This window comes from Eurypyga helias, unplaced genomic scaffold, assembly GCF_000690775.1.
Source record: "Eurypyga helias isolate BGI_N326 unplaced genomic scaffold, ASM69077v1 scaffold6083, whole genome shotgun sequence".
Taxonomy (NCBI): Eukaryota; Metazoa; Chordata; class Aves; order Eurypygiformes; family Eurypygidae; genus Eurypyga; species Eurypyga helias.
The window spans coordinates 63,548-86,460 of NW_010239201.1; the positions used below are offsets into that span (position 1 = coordinate 63,548).

At 37.0% G+C, this 22,913-nt stretch overlaps 1 protein-coding gene across 2 annotated transcripts in view; it reads right to left on the minus strand.

Annotated features, from left to right (window-relative positions):
- The window catches only part of MLLT4 (myeloid/lymphoid or mixed-lineage leukemia (trithorax homolog, Drosophila); translocated to, 4), a 92,566-nt gene that overhangs the window by 58,042 nt on the left and 11,611 nt on the right, over positions 1–22,913 (minus strand). Inside the window, exons 6-14 of one of the 2 annotated variants that reach the window (XM_010148058.1) lie at positions 19,365–19,476; positions 18,788–18,955; positions 17,172–17,216; positions 11,292–11,386; positions 10,311–10,573; positions 8,662–8,731; positions 6,350–6,468; positions 1,365–1,426; positions 298–503 (exon numbers count right to left, since the gene is read on the minus strand). In XM_010148058.1, the coding sequence (XP_010146360.1) occupies positions 298–503; positions 1,365–1,426; positions 6,350–6,468; positions 8,662–8,731; positions 10,311–10,573; positions 11,292–11,386; positions 17,172–17,216; positions 18,788–18,955; positions 19,365–19,476 (1,140 nt within the window). The remainder of the gene's footprint in view (positions 1–297; positions 504–1,364; positions 1,427–6,349; positions 6,469–8,661; positions 8,732–10,310; positions 10,574–11,291; positions 11,387–17,171; positions 17,217–18,787; positions 18,956–19,364; positions 19,477–22,913) is intronic. The other variant, XM_010148059.1, reaches the window with a different exon arrangement.

Sequence of the window (22,913 nt, forward strand, 5' to 3'; positions counted from 1 at the left end):
TTGTTTGACAAGAGCCCATAGCCAGAAACGCTTGCAAAGATCTTACCTTCTAGAGAAAAGAAGAGTAAAAACTTCTTGTCAGAGAACTTATCTTCAGCCCCTCCCTAACCTCCCACACTGCTCAGGAGAGAGTTTCTTACCACTCACATTATTCACTGACACAAAAGCAAACCTTCACATGGGCAAACAGTGCAGGTATTGTCTGACCCTTAACAACAGTTGGTTAAACGCTAAGGTCACCAGATAATCTACAAGATACTTTTAATTCCCTTGCCTTGTTTCTGCAGAGACACTCACCTGTATAACTCCTTCCATCATGTTCACCATCTTGTTGACTATTGCAATGACTTTGTGAGTACGCTCAGTAGGAGTGATGTCAGGTCTGTACTGGCTTGACAATACATACCGACATGTCATATACAAAACATACGTAGGTGACAGCTTAAAATGAACTGTGGAGCTATTTGTGTAATTTATAATGGCAGACAAGAAGGCATCTTCAGCTGTAGAGAAAGAAGACAAAAACATGTCAAACCTAAAGACAGAAAGAAAGTGAAATAAATCCATTCCATAACTCAGGGCACCACGGATTTCTTTTCGGAGGGGACAGGGGGAGAGGGAAGAAGCTTGAAGGAATCTGAACTCCAAATTGTCTGTTACGTGCTACGGTTACTCAGGCACACTAACCATACACTTCCATATAAAGCTACAAAATCTGATCATCAGGAAACATTTCTGTACTATTTCCTATCTCTGCTGAAAATTTGCTTCTCCAAGGGAACAGGAAAATCCAAGGTTTCTCTTGTCCATTCTATTCCTACAAAGCTCCCTTATTATAGGGAATTTTATACTAATAAAAAACTGTGTTTGATTGCTATTTAGTTTCTGATTTTTTTCCAATCTCTGAGATGACACTTTTCTACTGGACCTGAGACTGTAAAAACCTGGGAACCATGACAACAAATAATTAAATTCTAAATGAAAATTTAAAATTCATCAGCTGTTACATAAAATGGATTTTGACTGTGATGCAATCTATTATCCAAGGCCTGGAGAACTGTACAGAAGAGAACAAATTGAATGTACTGTTGAGGTAGTGGGATTAACAAATTTCTCACAGTTAAATTTGAATATCTGAAGATAAGGAGCTGAATGCAATTAGAATTAGATATGCATAAACCTGCCTCAATACCTGAAGTGTCTGTTCACAATCCCCAACAAAATAATTTACATTACTTGATTAGCTGTCAGCTGTTCAGTCATTATTCTTTTCAACGTTTAAGTTACCCTTAGGTTTTCAGACTGGCTGAAATATTACACCATAGTGTCAACAGGTTAGTGTTATAACTTCACAATTTACTCACAGCTTTCCCTGAATTCAATACTTGCAGGTAGTATCAGTTCTGGTCCATGGGTATCCTGAGGTCTAAAGAAAGAAGACAAAAATTGAAACAAACAATCCACATGGGTGATATTAATTCCAGTGTAAAATGCAGATATCTCCAAATACAGTGGTCCCAAATGCTGACAGAACACCCTTCCCCGAAATGAGCCCTTTTTTTACCTTTCCTCTAGAATCATTCAAGATATATTTGCCCACAACAGAACATATAAAAATACAGACTTCACCTGTGGAGTCTGAAAATTTAAAGGACATCCTCTTTTGCACTGTATGGCAGAGGGATAGGATCAGTTTGCCATCTGCCACTGACAAGATTCAAATAACAAATTATTCATGGACACATGAAAGAAAGAAAGCGAACAAAGCTTCACCTGAAACATCAGCTCAGTTACAAGTAGTGTACTTTACTATCTTTAATATTAGACTTCAAAACCAGCAAGAACTTGGTCAGCTTATTTGTCCTTTCTCCTGGTAAGGAGGAAAAGGAGGTAAAACCTAGTCCCCGCCATCCTCACCTAGCTGTTATTATGCTATGTGAAGAAAGAGCAGTCATTCCAAACGCCCCGGAACTACGTCCTCACTTAAAATGACTGTGCGTTCTTTCTTATGAGTACCTAGCACAGAACTCTGAGGAGAAAAATGAACAGCATTTTTCTGGTGTCTACAAAAGGTTAAGCACATATTTCATTCCTCCCTTAAGAAAAAGCAGCAATTGAGCTGTTCTCTAGAGTTAGACACCTATTTATAGGAAATATGTAAAAGCTTATCATCATCTCCATGCAATAGCCATTTTTAATCACCAACACAATAGTGGCTTTCTACTTTCCCCAGCAACTTTGATAAAGAAAGGAATGTAACAGGATTATGTAAGCCTCATTCTCCTGAGAAATGTGAGTTACGCCACAAAGCAGAGCTAGGACGCCAAAGGCTTTTATTCAGCTATGTCCTGTAGTGAAAGTCCACAAGATAACTCTGAAGGCTGACGTCAAAAGATGTAATAAATTTTAGCATATTCAATCAAAAAACTACGGGTACCTTTGGCTTTTGGTGGTTTTTGTTTGTTTGTTTTTCAAACTTGTAAAAACTTAAAGCAACAGAGAACTCAGTTATTCCATCTAGCTAATGCTTTATTATATAAAAAAAAAAAAAGCCCAGCAAATTTCTGAGGAGCTGAAAGTTAAGGAACAGCAGGCACAGCAGGACAACATGAGCACGAATTTCTGCAATTGCAGTTATATTTCTAACGTGACAGCATGCTCTCTTTCTGAAGAGCACTCAGCTGGCATATAAACTGTAGCATTTCCTCTGGTTTTATTGATAGAAATTTAAGATGAACTGATTTCTCACTACCTCCACACTCTCATAAGTGCATCGTCTTTACTAAAAACTTAATTCTGTAGAAGAATAACTAATACTCACACAGTATTATCAAAATAAAACTGAAGTGACAACTCCAGAGAAATTTGTAATTTATCATTATAGGAATAGTAGTAAATGTTTCAACAAACTGGCTGGTAAACTAGTGACAGATTTATTTCCTTTTCTTTAGATCAAAAAGACAGTGATCCCTTTCAGCACAAAGGAAGGAGCAGGATTCTCCGTCTTCCATCCAATGGGAGAGAAAACAGAACGAGAGGTGAGAACTGATATGTGTTAGTGCAAGATGGCTTATCAAATTTTGGAATTTGGCTTTAAATAAACTAACAAAGTAGGAAGAAGAAATACTTCTTTAAAAAATGTTTAGTTTTACCAATAAATTAGTTCTCTACGAACAAATGCAGTAAGTCAGTTATTTTGGCTACCTTAATACGAGTTACCTTCAACTAATGTACCATTTTCTGCCTTTCCTACACACACACAACAAATACTCTCTGATTAAGCTTTGCAAATTAGAAATTTAAGTTAAAATAACTCTCTCTGTGCTTCTGATGTTAGCAGCTAGCCAACCTGCTATGTTACCGCATACATTTTAAGTATATATTGTCTTTGGGCTATTGCTTTATAGAAAAACACTCTCTGGGGTGGTGAAATTCTCTTGAGCTAAACCACTCCGAAAGTCTAGACAGGGTATGCCTAGCAAGGCTGTAAAATACTGACTAGAGCGTTGCCTCCTCTCTAAATATAATGTCAGGTAATATTACACTTTAAAATTGCATTGAAACACAGTAATACATTCTCCAGAGATTTCCATAGTCTCTTAGATTAACTGTCTATGATGAACTGCATACAAAGATTTGATCTATCCTTGTGTGGTTGTGGCCAGCATACTAGCTATATAAGTTTTGTAAGGCAGGTTAAAATTAGGAATCACGTTAACTGTCCACGTTCCATTAACACCTCATATCCAACCAAACATGTTTTTATGAACTCCTGAAGGGTATCCAAGGCAAAAAAAAAAAGATATTTTTTTCTTTTTTATTATATGCTTGCTCATGTGAATTGAAGTCTGTTATCTATTAAGGACGTACAACCATAATCCTTAACTTATTTCGCAGAATTGCATTTCAAGCAGAAGAACCATACACACTAAGTAAATCGGGAGTTATGCTTGCAGATTTTCCCCCCCCCCCCTAGAGACTAGAAATTAAAAAAAATGAGGCCATCAGGTTCTTATCTGTGATCTTCAACCCACTCAGGGAGTGATTGGAATAACGTCCTATTTGCCTTACAATTCACCTTTGAACAACAGTGACGAACACACAAAAAATATAACGAGAGCACTTAGTACAGAGAGAAACCAGTTGTACAGTAACAAGAACCTGGAACTGCTCAGTGAAGTGGGTTTTGTTTGGTAGTGGTGGGTTTTTTTGGATTGTTTGGTTTTTTTTTTTCCCCCAACTAACACAGCAGTCACTTCACTTCATGATTACTGTCCTTAGAGTTCACAAAAGGAGACCAGAGTATCCCAGAGGAAGCCTAACTAAGATTCATAAAATACAGCCACAAAAGGGAAAAATTCAGTTTACTTTAGCAGCTCCTTGCATGGCAACTCCTATTTGATATTCTGACTTTGCTAATTTGATGCTCTCTAAGTGAATATAACTGAGAAAGAACACTTCTATCACATGCTCTATTTAGATAAATAACTCTTAATGTAATTACACAACACACACTATACACGTAAGATATATACAGAAAGAAAATATCAGTGTCAACACTGGTGATGAAGATCTTTATGGTTGTAGCTATCACAAATCTAAGTGTAACCTGGATGCCTCAAAACATTTTCTGCACACAGGTACCAAGCCAAAAATATCATGTGCATTGTAACAGTAAGACTAGTATGTGTATTCTCTTGGAAGGAATTTTGAAAGTTAAAAAAAAAAAACAAAACCCAAACAAAGCCAAGATGCAGGTCACAGACAGCTCTGTGTTTTCAAAATATAAACTATAGCACAAGATAATCTTCTTTATAACAAATGCTCTTGCTGAAAGACAGAAATACATAAATTTAATAATCTTCATACACATACAAATGCACAGGTAGAACTCAAATGTTAACAATAGAAGCCTCAAGAACTTATGACAGGCTATAAAAAGCTCACAAAAAGTTTTTTTGTCTTTCATGAGAGAGGAAGAACACAGTTAAAACGTTAGTAATTCAACAAGGAGGAGGTAAATCTTCAGCAACCCTAATAAAAACAGTTCTGAAAAAAGACACTCAAGATGCCCAGGCACTCTGACATGAGAGTGCAGAGTAGAAACAAGTTGTATTCTACTGTAAATTCACTGAAAGCATTTAAAAAATGTCCCTGCTACAGAACACTAGAACATGAGGAATTCAATTCCAGCAGCAGTACAATTTTCTGCCTTTTTTTTTTTCTTTCTTTCTTCTGCCACTCACATCTCTGAACTGTTTTCTGCCTAGTGAACGATAAATGCACTTAAAGGTAGTAGAAGCTTTATAACTTGAATCACTGCACTTTTTAACCCTGCAGCACATTTACCTTATCTTTCATCCATTTATCATGGCAGTTCACCTAAATTTAAAAGCTGATTTATGTAGACAGCAATAGAATTTTGGTTTTTTTGTTAAGAACTTAACCACTTACTTGTCCTCTGTGTGCCTTGAAACAGCTTCTACAAGGACTTAGCCTACAATTCTCCCAGGGCCTGAATTCATGCCGACTGGTCTATATTTCCTGATTTTTAACTTTGTCTTTTCTACGGATAGGTGTATTATTTTCCCTTTTCTAGTCATTTAGTACCTCTGATATACATGACCTTTCAAAGATGGGAGAGTGGCTTTGCAATGATGTCAGCCAACTCCCAGCATCTTTTGATGGATCCCATCAGGTCTTCCCTATTTATGATGGAAAACAGAAAATTTTTGAAGCAATGCTAATATTACAAGACACTGTGTAACAAGGAGTTGAGTCCTTTTGGACAAGGTACTGTGAATACATGAAGACTGAACAGCAAGAAAATGGCATGCGATCTGAAGTCAGTGTTTTCCACTACGGCTTTGGAACGTGAACACGGTGGGAATGAAAAGCATCACTCTGTCAGGCTTGCCAACAACACTGCTACAGAAATGGGGATGACCTGGTACTTCCCTCTCCAGATGCAATCACATCATCTTGCCGCTGACAAAATAAAATTTCAAATAACTGTACTTTCTTATTAAAGGTATTTCATATGACACACCTTACCATAAGTCAACAACGTTGTGACATGACTATCAGCTTGGCTTTACAAAAAGAGAACTACAAATAACAGAATATTGAAGCAAAGGAATAATTGTGGGCATTTTTAATAATCTGAATTTTTCTTTTTTCTTTGGTTGTTAATCCTGGGGTTTATACGGAGTAAGATCTCAAAGAAAATCTCATTTTCCCTAGGGAAAATCAGGTAGTTTAAAATATTTTAACACATTGCTTGATCTATCAGAAAAATGCATCCATTTTTCCCCCCGTTATGAGAAGTAATGGGCTACCCATTTCCTACCTGCTTTCCTGTCTGCGGTAATCCTGCTGCTGTTCTATCCTAATCATCGGCTTCACCATTCCTCGTTCGGCTGTGCTGGATGCTGATGATGTCCTGTCACCATCAAGCCTGCTGGTGCTCTAATTTAAAACAGCAGGACAGGTGCTTAGCATGCAAACATGGGCTTAACCAGCATTTGTGCCTGGCACTATTAAAATGAAGTATCAACCAGGCTTGAAAAGAGATGGGAAAACAGAAGAGTACAGCACAGACTCCAGCAGCTCAGCAGGTGTTGTCACCACAAAGAGGCATCGAAGAGCAGACTTGCAATTCAAGAGACAACAATGGCCAGCTAGGAGCAGCTTTTTGTTAACACCTTGCAAACACATACAATGAAAATGTCAAACGTCTTTATTTAAAATTTGCATAGTTCTCAATACAATAGTAAGAATGAATTGTTAATGAAACCTTTAGCTAAGGGACAAAGTTAAACATATTAACAGATGTGAAATTGCCTATGCCCCCCTACCCTGCTTCTGCACTAGCTCCAAGTGTTTGCATTATTGATCCCTGCCATAATTTATTCTGTTCTTAGGGAAGTCTGAGCTGCTAGACAGGACATAATTTTCCAAGGCAAGAAGAGGCAACAGGAACTATGCTGGTTTTTATGTATGATTTTGTTTGTTTTCTTTCAGTGTCACAAGCTCCTTAATAGAAGTTTTTCATTCATGACTTCCAATTACGTCAAACCCTATCAGGAAAGGGAAAAACACGCTGCTTTAAGCAGCAAAATATGTAGCAATTATTTTTCAGTACAAACTGTTGAAAACAAAACATCAGTAAAATATGAATTGTTTCCACATTTCCTAAGAAATTTCTAGGACTAAATGATTTGCTTCCTCACAAAAAAAAAAAATCTACCAAAAAGTGCCATCTCAAAACGAGAGTTTGAACAAAACAGTTTTTTCAGTACTGACATGACACTCCGTGAATTACTTTTTGTCACCAGGTCTCTGAGAACTTTCTCTGAAGTTACTGCTACCCCTTTCCAAACAGAAAAGCAAACTCGTAAGAGCAACTGTTAGAAAACAAGTGATTTACCACTGATTTAATAAGATGTAATGTTTGAGATGCGCATGAGAACTCAAAAAAAGAAAATTCCCAAACTTCCCTAGGTCCACCAGAAATATATATCTAGAGAGTCTGAAAAGAATGAGGTACATTAGACAATAATGTCAGAAACTCGAATTCTGAGCAATTTTGAGGCATTTTAATAGTTGACAAAGTTTTTGTTTTCCTTCCCCTTCCAAAATGTCACTAGATCAATTCCCATCAGAGGTAAGGAATGTATCAAAAGTAAAAGAAAGCATTGTCAAACAGAGCTACAAAGGACAGACAAAAACTGAATCACAAGCCTGTGACCAAAAAAAAAAAAAAAAAAAATTGAAGAATAACAAATACATTCAAACACTATCAGAGTATTATCAGCACCTACACTGCCACACCAATATCACTAAATTTCTTTACAAGCATTTCAATTTTATAATGGTAGGAATAAAACATAAAAGGAAATGCATTTCTGGTAGGACTGTTACATTTCATACAGCTGAAATAATTCATTCTCTCATTTCATCTGAGGCATGTGATCATAGCACTAAGAAAGACATTAACCATTGTGTCATTTTACTGTATTTGTTTGCTCTTAGAAAATGGAAGTCTGGCACAGAATGTATTAACAAAGACAGTGCAGAAAGAAAGCAAGAAAATATTATTACCTCATAAAATGTTTATAACTGACTGCAGAGACAGTTTGTTTAGTCAGTGCGTGTACAGAGCTCTACTGAAGTCAAAAGTCACATCTATTAAATTTTTAAAGCCTAGTTAAGTTATAATTGAACACCCTTTCACATTTTATACAAAACATTTCTTTGCCTTACTGCAGATGACAGTAGTCACGTGCTACACACACGAGATAACGATGTACCATTTCTAATATGAGTATCTATTCTGCCACGTGTGTTCTGCCTTCAGTAGATCAGTTTGGGGAGAAACTATCCCAGGTTAGAGGAGTTTCTCTTTCTAAAACAAGTTGCTATTCTTGGCACAGAATGCATGACAAATACTAAGACAAACTTAAACACAACAGTTTTGGGGAAGGGAGGGAGGGAGGGAAGCGCGTACGATACCCAAGCCCATCCCTAAAGGGAAATGGCTGGGAGGAATGGCTGGGAGGAACTTGCTGCACTTTACCAAATACTACTGGCGTTATGATCTTGACCTAACTTACACATGAACTTTAATTATTTATTCCTAATTTAGTCATAATATAATACCTTGCTTGCTGGTAATGCTGTACCACTGTGAACGTCTCCCTCCAGATCAAACGTGGTTTCCTGAACAGCTCTAAAAGCAAGGTAATAATTTAAGTACTTTTTAGAAATTGTATTATCAAACATTCAACAAACAAGGAACACAGTAGCTAAAATTAGTAAATTAAAATTCAAAACATATACCATGAGTCTAGTTAATATTCACTTTTTAAAATACTATAACAATTCTTTATATAAACCCACTACCGATATTTATACAGATAATTTCTCTGAAAAAAACATTCTTAATTAGATTTTTTCCCCCCAGTCAAGTGAAAAAATATAAATACACATAAACATAAATAATATAAAACCACAAAACCATGCTCAAGGTTATTGTATTCACTGTAGATTTGCTACAATTTCTTCCTCAGCTCCTCAGTGGTAAATGTGCAACGATCTTGATAATGCAAATAATTCATACATCACAACCATTTATTTTGCTATCTGCTTATTCTAACGACATTTTAAAAAATTGATTGTTCAAGCTGCAATAGCTCTTTACCAGAGATCTTGTTGTCCAGACAAAACCCTGCAGTGGTACAGTGCTCTGCAGTTGACTATGTAAACCTGTGAGAGCATTTGTTTGTTGATCTGCAGGCTAGATGCAGAATGAACAAGATTTAAGCAGAAATATTACATGGCAGATAAATGCCTGGAGGCCTTCCTGCAGACAGGACCTACAACAGGCACCCAGTGTACTTCCACATTAAAATTAAGTGGAGAAAAAAAATAATAATGGTCAGATGTATACATCCATATCAACTCAGCAGATTAGCCAGAAGAACCTCTCTTCCTAGTATCTTTCTGTCATTCATCTCCAAGTCAATTTGTTTGCTTTCTAAACCACAATATACTACAAAAGCACTCTCATTTGGACCCACAGAAGATAAAAGATATGGTGTGGTTTATTCCCTGCTCTACACTCTGATTTTAAGATTGTTTCTCCTGAATATTTCAACAGCCACTGAACAGAGTACCTGAGCCCCTACATGTCACCAAATCCATAATCAGTTTATTTATTACGGATGCATCAAAAATATGAACATATACAGAAACAACCAGATGGACTTCTGGACTGTTAGTCTTGCAACAGAGAAACTAGAACATAAGTAACCACACTGTAAAAAATGGTTGCTGAGACATTTAGTTCCTTATCTTGACAGTCTCATTTTGTGACTACCCTACTTAATTTCCAAATCCTTGTAATGAAACTTTAAAAGTTACTATCTGAGGCAAAAAAACCCAAAAACCACAAACCAGGGGCTCCTTATACATTCCACTAATTCTTTAATTTTCCAGGAGATTGGATGAACTTCAAAATACATTAAAATAAGGCGTTCCACTGGTTTTAACACAGAAGCCAGCTTCAGGAAAACTTGTCTGAATACTTCATAATGAAAAAGACACTTGCTAATTCCCAAAAAAATCACAAGGTGGAGCTCAAGTACTAAAATAGTTGTTATATATTTAACACTTAAAAGCAGCCACTCAGAACTCACTTAAAGTCATAATCTAATCATAAGACATTTATAATGCTCTCATTCTCCATTTTTCCCCAAGGATCACCCCTTCACCTCAGTGGGAAGAAAATATATTATTGTTGTACTCACCCAGTTTTGTGTCTTGGACCTTTGACCATAAGACTTGAATCAATGGGTCTTTTAGGAATAATATGGTCCTGAGTGGGATCCACAAACTTAAATACATGAGATGACCCAAACTGAACCTTCATTCCGCTCTGCAGCATAGTGGTTTCTGAAATACGCTGACCTTCCACGTAGGTTTCAGCATCAATGCTTCTCGGGGTTACAGTAACAACTCCATCCATATTAGTGAGGTCACAGTGATGAGGCTGAATTCCTGGACCAAATAACTGGAAACAGAATTAATTAATATGGAATAAAGTAAATTGTGCTGCAGCAGAAATTAAAGCAAAAAGATTGAGCTGCTGCTTGCCCTACTTACAGACTAGTAACAACTTTGCTTGCTTGTGAATTTAACTGAGATAAGTGGTACTAAATCTGTTCAGTTTCACTTCAAGTTCCTTGCAACCTAAGTAGTAAAGCACACATTTAACTAAAACGTGCAGCAGAAACCCCTCAATGACAAGTTTTAAACTTTTTTAGTCACATGTTGCTCAGAACCATTTTCTTCCACGTGCTGTTTTGATGTAAAATCTAATAATGCAAGCATTTACAAGTCAACTAACTGCACTGATGTGGACCCAGGGTGCTAAAAGAGACTCCCTGGAATGAACTTCAGATGACTATGCTTGTTTTATACATTTAAGAAATTCTATCTCACCCAAGGAGGCTGAGACTAGGACTTGAAAGCCAACAGGCAGTTACAATAACACTGATATGTACCATTTGACCCAGTGACAAAGAAGAATACTGCCTTTTAAATAATGAAACCCTTACCTTCCTCTTAAAGCAGGATCACAGTTACAACCATTAACATGAAATTGCAGCAGTATTTTACCCTTACAGCTTTGAAGGGTATTGACAGAATGTGTTACTGGTTTCCACAATTACACATAACTGACCAGAGATTGGATCAGTTCTGTCATCTGAGCATGCTTTTTTCCATACCTGAATGGAATTGTCATCAAATTTTTCAGTTCCAACTTCAGTGACACTTAATTGTAGACGATAGAGCTTTGGCTTATCTCTGGAGTCAGAACCATCTGTAGAGAAAGTGACAAATATTAATTTGCAAGTTATTCCAGCTCAAATACTCATACAGTATTTCTACATTACCGCAATTTAGTTCACAGTAACAATGTTCACAAAAAAAAAAAAGCTGAGTGACATTCTTTCAAGACTTCTTGGGAATTTGGTTGTTCACCACAGTGTAAAAACACTGAAAGTAGATAAAGCCCGCTCAACCAAATGGCCATTTTCTGCAAATGCAAAGAATTAAGTAATCAAGAACTATTATTCTGAACATACTTTGAAAAACTTTATTTCCTTAGTAGTTTAAGCAACACAATTCTTGTTAATCCGTAAGATTTTATGTATACCACTATGGGTTGAAGAGATTTAGAAAGTAAGACACCTGCAGCTCTCTTTACTAAAAGTATCTATTGATCTTACTAGAAGTACAGATTATCAGCAATGTCTACTTGTCAGGTGGCCAACATGCCAAATCCTTTCCTATTCATTGAATAGTGAAATGGGGCAATATTAAAAGAGAATCTTACAAAATGTTTATCTATGACAGCTGTAGTCTTGATATACAGGACTGTAGCACTTCTGGCCTTATCTTTGTAGTCCCACTGACCTGTATTTTCATCCCACACAAAATAAGGCCAAAGATAAAGTTTATTTTCTTCCTCCCCCCAGAAGAACATATTGTACAAATGGAATAAAATTTCCCAAGTTACAATGGATGCAGCACAGGATTTAGCTGCTGCCTTCATGGATGGTTTTCTCATATGTAGAAATCCTCCGTTTCCCAGAAAATACTACAGCTTCACATACTATCAGATAGTAAACTAATACTGTCACTTCTGACTTGTCTTGAATTTCTCCTCCAAGGGGAGGATGCAAAAGAGGGAGGCTGCAAGACAAAGAATGTATTACCTGTGGACATGAACAAGGATTTCAAGTCATCCTCAAAAAGCATCAGAGAATATTATTAAAGCCATGGCCTATACAGTGATACTGTCTTCAGTAGGATACTAGTCATCTTCAGATTTTAAATGAAAGTCAATATAAACAGAACCTCCATAAATCTAATATTAAACTCCCAGCATTACTACCAGGATCTGTTTGTTAAAATCAGAACGCAAGCCGATTTACCATAAAAGTTTCACTTTGTCTAGGAATACCTCTATCAGTCCTTCAATGAACAGTATTTAAAAGAATTAAAAATCAACAGCACAGAGAAAACTTAACTGTTAAGAAGCATACACTGACCAAAAGCGGAAGATACAAATAAAGTAAGGCAACAATACAGAAGAACAGAAAACACCGAGTTAATGGAGAGGAGAAGAACCTGGGTTATCAATGAAGAATGATACCAACAGAGTTTTACATGATTCTGAGGTGGGGAAAAGTATAATGGGTACTCCTAGTAGTAAGCTCTTAGTGGGAGTGTTGTAATGTTGTGATGTTATTGGGACATAAAGGTGTCAGGCAGAGACAGTCGACAGACTAGTACTATATGATACTATAGTAATATCTAGTTATTGAACGTATTTTGAATCACTATCATAACAGCAGTACATCAGAGCACTCAGTCCTCTGAACATTTTTCAGGGACAGGGATAAGCCTTTTATTAAATCCCAATAATTGAATCTATAGAGACATACATCTAATATCACTGTACACTAAAAAAGGTAATGCTAATACACTATCTTCAGTAATTTAAATTGTGTGCAAATTTGAATATTTAATAACGGTCATCAGGAATTACATGGCTCCGTCCTCAGTGTCATCAAATGCAAACATGTAATACGCTACTGAATACATCTGGCTGCTTACCCCCAGCTCTCTGACTTTTTATTACGTCTCCCTACAACCTACACATCAACACATAGAATAGGGCTCCTTAATTTATTTATTTATGAATCCAAAAGTCAAACATTTCCTCCTCGTTTCCACATCCCAGTTCGGTAAAACTGGGAGGTGGAAGATACAACATTCAATTTGCAGGCAAGGTCCCTTCATTCAACATGCAAAAATACTGGAATCTCAAAAGTCAATGGCATAAAAGTCAGGGGTAGTTATCTAAGGCTTTTGTTCTTAATTTTTATGGCACCTTCTCCTAAGCCCTTCTTACATACATTAGAGAATAGGCATTACAGTCTAGTGATTTCACCCCTATACTAAATATACACCCCTGCCCCATACTTTTTTCATTTTTGATATCTTAAAAAGAAATAAAAACTTCAAAATATGCCTGCATATTTCTGAATAATTACTTAAAATACATCATAAAATATTATGTTCTTCAAGTGTTTCTTGAAGACAATGTCTGGTCATTCCTGAGTTCAGCACTTGTGAATAATCTATAAATACCAAGTTACTGCTAATAAACATTCACCTTACACCACCGTATATCCTTCATGTAGATGCATGTCACGTAAAAATGTGTCTTCACATAAAAAAATCATATTTTAGTATCACAGTGTTTCTGCTGAGGCATATTAAGACTGTTTGGTTTCTCTGAAGTGTCCAACGCAAGAAGAAGAAACTTACTTTAAAACCACAGCACTAGATACAAACACCTTTTTTTCTTCCCAGGAAAAGGAGAAAAATTCAAGGAGTTACTGAATATTATTTGGAGCACACACGTAATCATCCATCAGGGAAAGCCAACTTCTACAGTAAGAGGTATCTTCTCTTGAAGAGAATTACTACCAATTCTAAAAGGGATGAAAGCCTTTTTCTTTTAGGGAAGGGATGCAGGAGGGGAGGAAGGTTGCATTATACTACAATGTAAAGTCTTGTATTTCCTGTTTTTGAACAGCTGGAAGCTCATCTAAATGCTGTTTGGAATGCATTCCTCCTAACTCACTAAGGCAGGATACAGGCTCTGCCATACCCATGGCAAAGTCCCTGCTCCCCAAACGGTAACAGTCCAAGAGGCTGTTCTTAGCCTCTAAGGACTAAACTTTGAAGACTTCTGATGGTTCACGAAGGCAGATGATCTAAGTCACACGGCTTAAGGTCCAGAATTTGTGCTGGAAAAAAAGGGAGTAATATATCTGGGGTTTTGATCTGACACAATAATAATTCTCTTTTAATTCAGAAACTTGAAAGGTCAAAGTTCTCAGAAAAACGGGCATTAATTAGCAATATGGAAGAGGGAGCAAGAGGCTCCTTCTATACAAACAGATTTCATGACTGGATTTTCTGCAGTTTCGAGTCAACATTTACACTTCAAATACCAGTGTTACAAAACAAAACTGTGGTGAACAGAAGCGAGCAGGCACTGTAAGCACATCAACTCGGTGATTCACAACACAAATGTACGTTTTTGGTGTACAGAAAAAAAATATGACAGGCCTCCGTTCATGGATATCTCTCTTAAGTGCATTACTTCACCACTAAAAGAGCTGAACCCTACATCCCTTTGGAGATGATAATTTTAAATTGATTTCACTAAACTAGTGCTTAAGACAAGACTGGGAAACAGTATTAACTTAAAACTAGACTAAACCAAATGATGAAGATCAGATCATAGAAAACAAATAAGCCCAAAGCTGAAAAAAAAATTCATGCAAGAGACGCACCTCCTGACTTAAAAACTACTTAAATCCACATTTGAAGAGCAGCAGATTTCCTGCAAAAGTTCCTGAGTTCTATGAGTTTAGACAGTACAAAGTTTAAAAGTTTGGTCTGCCAGATTTAGACTATCATGTCGAATTCAGGAGATAATGTCTGCTATTAAATTTGAGACAAGATGTACACTTTCAGTAGAAGGAGCCAACAGTAAACATTTTTGGTAAATGAAGAGTCAGTGAGGAATGTGAAAGACAACAAATCTTCTTCAAACTAATGTGTAAAAATGTTACCACATGCCATACTGCAGTTCTGTTCTCAGAAAGAAGGCTGGCTGGGCAAACTGCCCTGCCCTGGCCAAGGCTTGCAAGTTTCTCCATTCTCCTGTAATTCTTCTTTCTGAGTCATTATACCTACATGTTCTCAGCACCTCCCACCACTGTCAGTCCTACAGTTCAGGGCTGCTTTTTTGTGATGAGGCAGGGAGAAAAACCTTTAGGGTGGTGGTGGGGTGTTTGGTGGTGGTTTTTTGTTTGTTTGTTTTTTAATTAAACTCTGTATTATTTTTATCAAAGGCTTTCAGGATAAATCTCAGAGGCTCACATTGCCAAAAAAAAAAAAAAAAAGCAGCTTTGTGATTTTCTCAGCCTTTAAGTAGTATGATTGAACAACCAAAGTTAGTAACATCCCTGAACTCATCAGCACCCATATTCACAGATAACCTGGACAGTATGAACTATTCGAAGGGCTGCTGTTCTTACCAGACTCATCTCTGTTTATTGGCTCATTTACATGACTTGGAAGACAGAGACAATTGCTGACTGACACACTGACAGCCACAGTTTACTGAAGTGTATCCTACACCATACTGTGCAGAGGCTGATCTTCAGTCCGTAAAAGTCATAGAGCCAGCAACATCAGCAGCTGTGGAGAAGTTGGAAAACAGGACATGCTTCCAGCAGCCAACTTACTGAATTTGTGCAATTGAAATAGCACATGAAACTGAAGTCTACCAGGTCCTTCTGCAAGAACATAAACAGCCAATTTTTTGACAGAAGTACATTTCTACAGGAGTTATTTCTATAATAAATACAAGTATCCTGAAATACCATGTTCCAAAGACACAGACTGGACTCTGGAGTACTAAAACCTCTTTTTTCACACTCTGAGATTAAGATTCAAGACATTCTATGTTGGTTTTTCTTCTTCCAGTGAGATGCAATGAGATTTCAAGCTTTCTACTGAACAGTCAAATGTTCCTCCAGAGCCTGCCTATGCTTATTAAATCAGCACACTCTGTGGAACTCCTCTGCTCTCTGGAATAATGATGTTAATGAAATTGAAGTCTGAATTCATCAGAGTTGAGCACTGGAGGCATAAGTTTGAAAAGGGTTTTTTAAAACCCAGTACTGTACCCCACAGCCATGAAATGGTGAGCAACACTGACAGACCTATAGTACTTTTACAGTGGTCTAGAAAATAAAATGAGGAAACAGATGCTAAAAATCTAGGAAAAGGTGTTTTGGTAGACATTTCACCACAAAGAAGAGAGTGGGTTTGCATTCTTGTCTATTTGGCAAAACCGGAACATACTTGCACATTAGTATAAACTCACAGGAGAATCAAAGATCCATAATGATTTGTACGTCAGGGTATCAATTTCAAATGCTACAGATAAAACTGAACATGAATCTACTGTCTAATGTGGTTAATCTCTTTGATGTATGATGTTAATGTCAGACAACACCAAAACCAGGCAGTAGAAATACCAAAGGATGATAGGGAACACCACAGAGCAGAAAGTGAGGTCACTTTACCAGTGGCCCAAACACTATTTCACATAAAAATCATCATGTATTTATTTAATCCACTGCCTCAACATGGTCAAACACTGAAAAGCACAGTTAAGTTCCATGCCATTTACCCAACCCGTTTTTTAACTATGAATTCTGCAAGCAGATGGATCCAAGAATGTTTTTCTTTCTACGACAACGCTGCTCATTAACCTTAGCTGGAAGGTTGAACTCTTTGGATAGCAGCACATTCATGATCTATTTGATGTTTGTTCACAGATAATTAAATGGCAGATGACAAGACAGATAACTACTTCACAGAAGTAGTCCCTTGGAAAAAAAGTAAGATAAGCAAGATAGCCTTCCATTTGTCAAAAAGAAACACAAGTTTACAGCCAGCCATATTTTTAGTGACTAATGAGAGAACGGTATTAAATATAGCGTTACCTTCGTAAGCGTGATAGTTGTAGTAGGCAAAGTGATTCCTTCTCCCTGGGGTTAGAAACACATGCAGAGGACCCAGGTGAAGGCAGCACCAGCAGGACAGATACCATGCAGAACATGCGGAAGAGGGCAGGAAAAGAAAAGACAGGAAAGGGTGAAACTGTACCCTGACAACACTTACTCAGTTTAGAAGAAGGAAGTGCATTAAACTCTTTCAACTTTAGAAACTGCATAGAACATAAAGACATCAGTACTACAAAGCTACTGAATGAAACAATCCTTATTGTTTAGAAAAGCGACAACAAGCTGTTAGAAGAAAACCATGAACAATAGGTCAGTCCCACAGGCAACGGGAAGGCTTCGTACACAGAGCGTTGCCACCTGTGGCATTCCAGATGGTTTTTCCTCTCTAGTTAATGGATGTCTTGCTCCACTGCCCAAGAACAACGGGCAACAATCCTAAAGCAACTAGGCTCCACTAAGAGTAACAGTTTAGAGCACAACAAGAAAATCGAAAGTGTTGTTAAAAGAACCCAAAATACACAAATCAAACCTCATCACATAGAACACAATACACTTAGTATATTCTGTGTATTGCTAATTTGACTGGTTAAAAAAAATCCACCACCAAAAAAACTACCCTGAAAAAACACACTATTTGACTATGAATGTAACCTGTTTGCAGTTCTGATCACAGTTTTCAGCACCAATTTCCAACCATGACTCCCAGAAGGTAAACAACCAGACTTCAAATTGTATAGCATTTGTTTGGATACCCAAGCCTACCCAAGTCATAGTTATTAGAAAAAGAGCTGCAAACAACTAAATCACCAAAAATAAAAGCCCATACCCAAATCTTTGAACATGAAGACAACAGAAATTAACACCAGAAGTGGTATGTGTTTTATCAGTTGTTTTGTTATAAACAAGCAAGCTCCCCTGGCTGTTACAGATCATAAAATTAACTGTTAAATTACAATGCAGCCCAGAGAGTTGTAATGATCCTAAACATAAAACACAGCTTTGCTAGTGATTTGAAAGTTCCATATAGGCTGAAAAAATGTTTAGCAAATTATGTTTGATTTAAAGATTCATGTTCTTGTCTTTCTAAAAATGTATATGAAGAATACAACACTGTAGAATATATCTTATTAGGTATGCTACAGTCTACCACTTTACTTCTGAATGTAAACCAAACCAGATTTAAGCAGTGCTCTTCTGGTGGGTATGTCCCCAGCATCAAAATAAGTATTTACTAATAAATATAGACTTATTTTTTTAGTAAGTCATTTATTATCAAGTTTTAAACCCCAAAATACAAAGGAAGTCGAAGACAATAATTTTTTTGTTTCTGAAACACTTAAAATGTCATACCTGAAACCAATCATTTCTCCCTTTATCACTCCAGACATTGCTACTAAAATTTCGGTATTGTAACAGTATGCAGCTCTACCCCTAGAGAGCTTCAATTCAGAACGTGACATGAGAAGAACTGATGTGGCATTCACTTACACTGCCAACAGATTTTCTTGTGCTTCCAATGACAGTCTTATTTTTGGAAAATCTAAATGACTATGTAATAATGTAATTTAGCTTATTAGATAACCAGAAATTCTTACCTGGGCTTAATTCTACCAGGTATGGTAGTTTCTCAGGAGGAAGGCAAGAGCCATAGCCAGACCCGTCAACTCTTTCCTTCCCCTTTAATGGCTTTCCATCAGTTATTTTCTTGGATTTCTTTGGGATATAATCAGGCGGCCGCCTTTTCAACTGAAAGACTAGTATTCCTGAAAAAAAATATTATATATACATCCTCTGAGTTTCTATATTGGTGAACAAGCACATATCTAGCATCTGTTGATTTTTAAGTATTCCACAGGATTTCCTTCAGCTTAGTAAGTTCCCAGCACTTTTTGCAGTTAAGTTAAAACTTTAAAATATTAATAGCATGCTTCTCCACAGTGGATAATTCAGAAGCTTTAGGATATAATGTAAAACCCTTCTGCTGTCTGAAGATGTCTTGCTGTAAACCGTGATGACTGAAATAGTTAATAACTCCAAAAGCACCTAGTATTAAAAGTACCTGAAAACAAAACACTTTAAAGTATATGTCCCACTTTCTTACTTTACAGGAGGTCCACACCATGGCTGACAACACCCAAGGCACAAAAATCTCTTAAAGCTTTTTAGACATACCTTTATCACTAGGCCACTCCCTGAATATTTGCAGTGGACACTCATCATCATCAAGAATAGTTTCTTTAGCACCTTTATCATCAGAGTGCTGAGCACCAGGAGGCAGCATGACCTAGAAAAGAACCATTATCAGTTTTCAAAGATGTTAGTGGACAATTAGAACAGAGGATTCAGGAGTATATCTTCTAAATTTTATGTTGTTGTTGTTTGTAACAAGACATAAATTTAAAAAAATCCTCTAATTCTAAATGTATTTCGCTTTCCAAGGCTTTTCTCTCTTGCCTTGTGTTACAGTTAAATCACACTTCCCAGAACACCAGACGTATTGAAAAAGCAAAGCAAGTTACACTTAAAGATAGACAAGGTCATCTTCCAGGAAACAAAATCACTGCAATTAATACAGCCAAGGGGCACCACACCAAAAAAAACAAACTGTGGAGCTGATAGTTACAAAATAAAACTGAAGTTTCCTTTATTATCTCACACACTGGAATAAACCTTTCATTCTGGTGATGCCATTCAGCTAACACAACATGCCAGTTTATTCAGAAATGGCAAGACAAGCTGCCAAAAGAGAACGTTGTGACACCTCTTGCATCCTTGTCTTACCCAACCTTGACCTGGTCTATGCAGAGACTAAGGGCACGACTGGAGCGTGTCACACAATTGCTTCATGCTGTCTAGCTTTAAGGAAGAACCAAAATTAAGTAGACTTTGGGAACAGAACAGCCGAGTGTTCATGCCTTTTACAGCTACATCCTTAACAAGGCAGAAGAAAGGGAAAATTGATTCGTGAGTTCTGACTCTAAAGGAGACAGTCTATGATTTCAGGAGCATTTGAATTACTACTCCCCAAAGGGATCAAGCATAAAACCCAGTGACAGTATTACAGTGCGTGAGTACCCAAGTTAAAGACAGATCTTTCAAAGCTGAATAAAAAAAATAAAATACATTTTACTCCCTCATTTGTGATCCTAAGAATGTTATTTAGATTCATAGACAGCTCTGTTTTAAATAAACTATTCAAAATTTTTCTAATCTCTAAACTATGACCCAGGTAATACTTTCTGAAGCAATGCAGCTATTGGCTCCTGCACCCCACTATGCTCTGCAACCCTCAAGAAGCTTTCCACTCATTTGCTGTCTCCTCTCCACACCCATTTCACTGTTAACCAAGTTCTCACAGACCCACCTCAAATGTCCTTTCATCTTCTTCCAAGCAGGAAACAAGTACATTTAAGATCAGAAGTATGTAATTGAGTCACTGGCCTTTCCCCAAAACATTTTCTATGCAAAACCTGGCTAAACATAGGACTAATTAAATTACCTTTGTAATTAGATTTTCAAATAGACAAGATATTGTAAATCGAGGAAAACATTAAAATGTATAAACCTAAGGAAACAGAAACACATCTACAACCAAATCTTATCTTGCCAAACCACTCTTTTCTATTTCACATCTCAGATTTTAAAATCAATTATATCTCCAGGATAACTTTGATTAGCTAATTAAAGTAACACTTCAGGCTTGCTTCAAGCCTTATTCAACAAGCAACAATTTTTAAATTCCAAAGCCCTTGAGACAGAAGGGAACTCGTTACAAGAACTGCACACTACGTACATCATGTGTACCAAGGGCTGACCAATACTGAAGTGGGAAGCAAACCAAAGAAACCCCAAATGCATTGAAGTTAGAGCACAGAGGAGATATAAATACACAGATGGTACTACTTGACCCTGACATTACTTCTGCCCTGGGGCCTGGATGAGCATCTGTATTTGGCACTGGGCTTAACGTCAGGAATGGTAAAACTAGACAAGTTAGAGAAGTGGGGTCACAAAAGCACTAATCTCCTTGTTCCCCCAGCCAGTTACCATTCCCCCCATCTCCCAGGAAGCGTAAGGCGGTAACCCAGTCATACCTCACTTTAAAAAAGCGTGTGACCTAACCTGCGGAAAGATGCAAAACACCACATCTAAGGTGATGCAGGACAGCAGGCTTCTAACTGGGATGGACCCGTTTTAGAACACATCTCTGTTTTAGGCAAATGCTGCCTCAGTGTCACCCACAAAGCTGAAATCCCTACATTTTAGAGTAATGGAAAAACATTGGAAGAAGTTTATATTATGATTGGGTTTTGGCTCATGGATATTGATTCACTTTCATTTTGAAAAACAGAAGATGCAGTTAAATATCCTTTCACGAATTTGAAACCACGCAGACTGCTGAGATCAGGCACAGACATTTCCCTGATTTCTACAACAGTGTAGGAAATGGAGATGGGTAAAACCAGCTTAAGATCACAACTCTTGGAAGCAGGCTGTCAGCTGACAACCTATGAACTGAAACATATTCTTAACAGATAATTAGGAGGAATACACTCTGCCTTCTCATAATTACATTCATGAGCATATACCAATTATCATAAAGTCATTCCAATTTATATTTATTCATTTAAAATGCAGTGAAACATGCAGAAAATACAAGCCAAGATATTTAAATGAAGTCCATAGCAATTTAGGACTTGATCTGTAGCTATTACTCACCACAGAGGGCTCAAGTATTTGAGTATTACCTTCTCTTGTTTATCCCAGCAAATGCTTTGGAAGTTATCGGATCTATCCTTAGCGGAAGTTTCACACAAAACCCTCCATGCTACAATAGGCTTTCAATAGCCTCCTCTGTAATTTCAATGTTTTGGATTGTTTGTGGTGGTGTTGGTTTTTTTTTTGTTTGTTTGTTTGGTTTTTTTTAAATAAAAACCTCATATCTACTCTATGTTTTAATATATTTGCTTATTCAAATGAATTAATCCTCAATTTTCCTTACAAGTTGTGAACACACAGGCTCTGCACATGCCCCTAAAACAAAATACCAAAACCAAACCAAAAACCCCACAGCAACGGAACTTGCTAAAAAATATTTTAACGTCTATTTCTTAAAAAAAACCCAAAACAAACCAAACAAGAAAAACCCTACAAAAAACCATGACCAAAAGCAAACTAATCACCATGAACTGCATGTTTTTTTGCTTGACATTATGAAACTGATTTATGCTTTATCTTTGAGTATAAACTAAGTGCATGCAAAACCAAAAGTCTAATCAAGATCCTACTTTCAAGAGTTAACTGGTTTGCTGCAGGCCTCAAAGTTACGCCCTAAGAGAATATGCACAGGTAGCTCGGAACACTGTCTAATTAATTTGACATCTTGAGAGATGTGCAGTGAACCCCACATTATTCAGGGAAACACAAACGAAGCAAACTGAAACAAACAAAACATATATTGGGTCCAACTTGTTTTTTACTTGATTACATAGAAAAGCACTTTAGAAGTGGGCAGAAAGGTGCAGCCTGATACACTGCAAATCAGGGTACGAAAGCAAATGCAACTAACAGCAAACTCCATTTGCAATTAAAGTTGTCAGTGATAAGTGTTAAAAAAAATTCTTACAATGTTCATATTTCAAATGAAACTTCAGTATTGATTGAACTTTATGACAGGTACTCACGCAGCCTTATAGAGGTCTTAAATACAACTTAAAATCC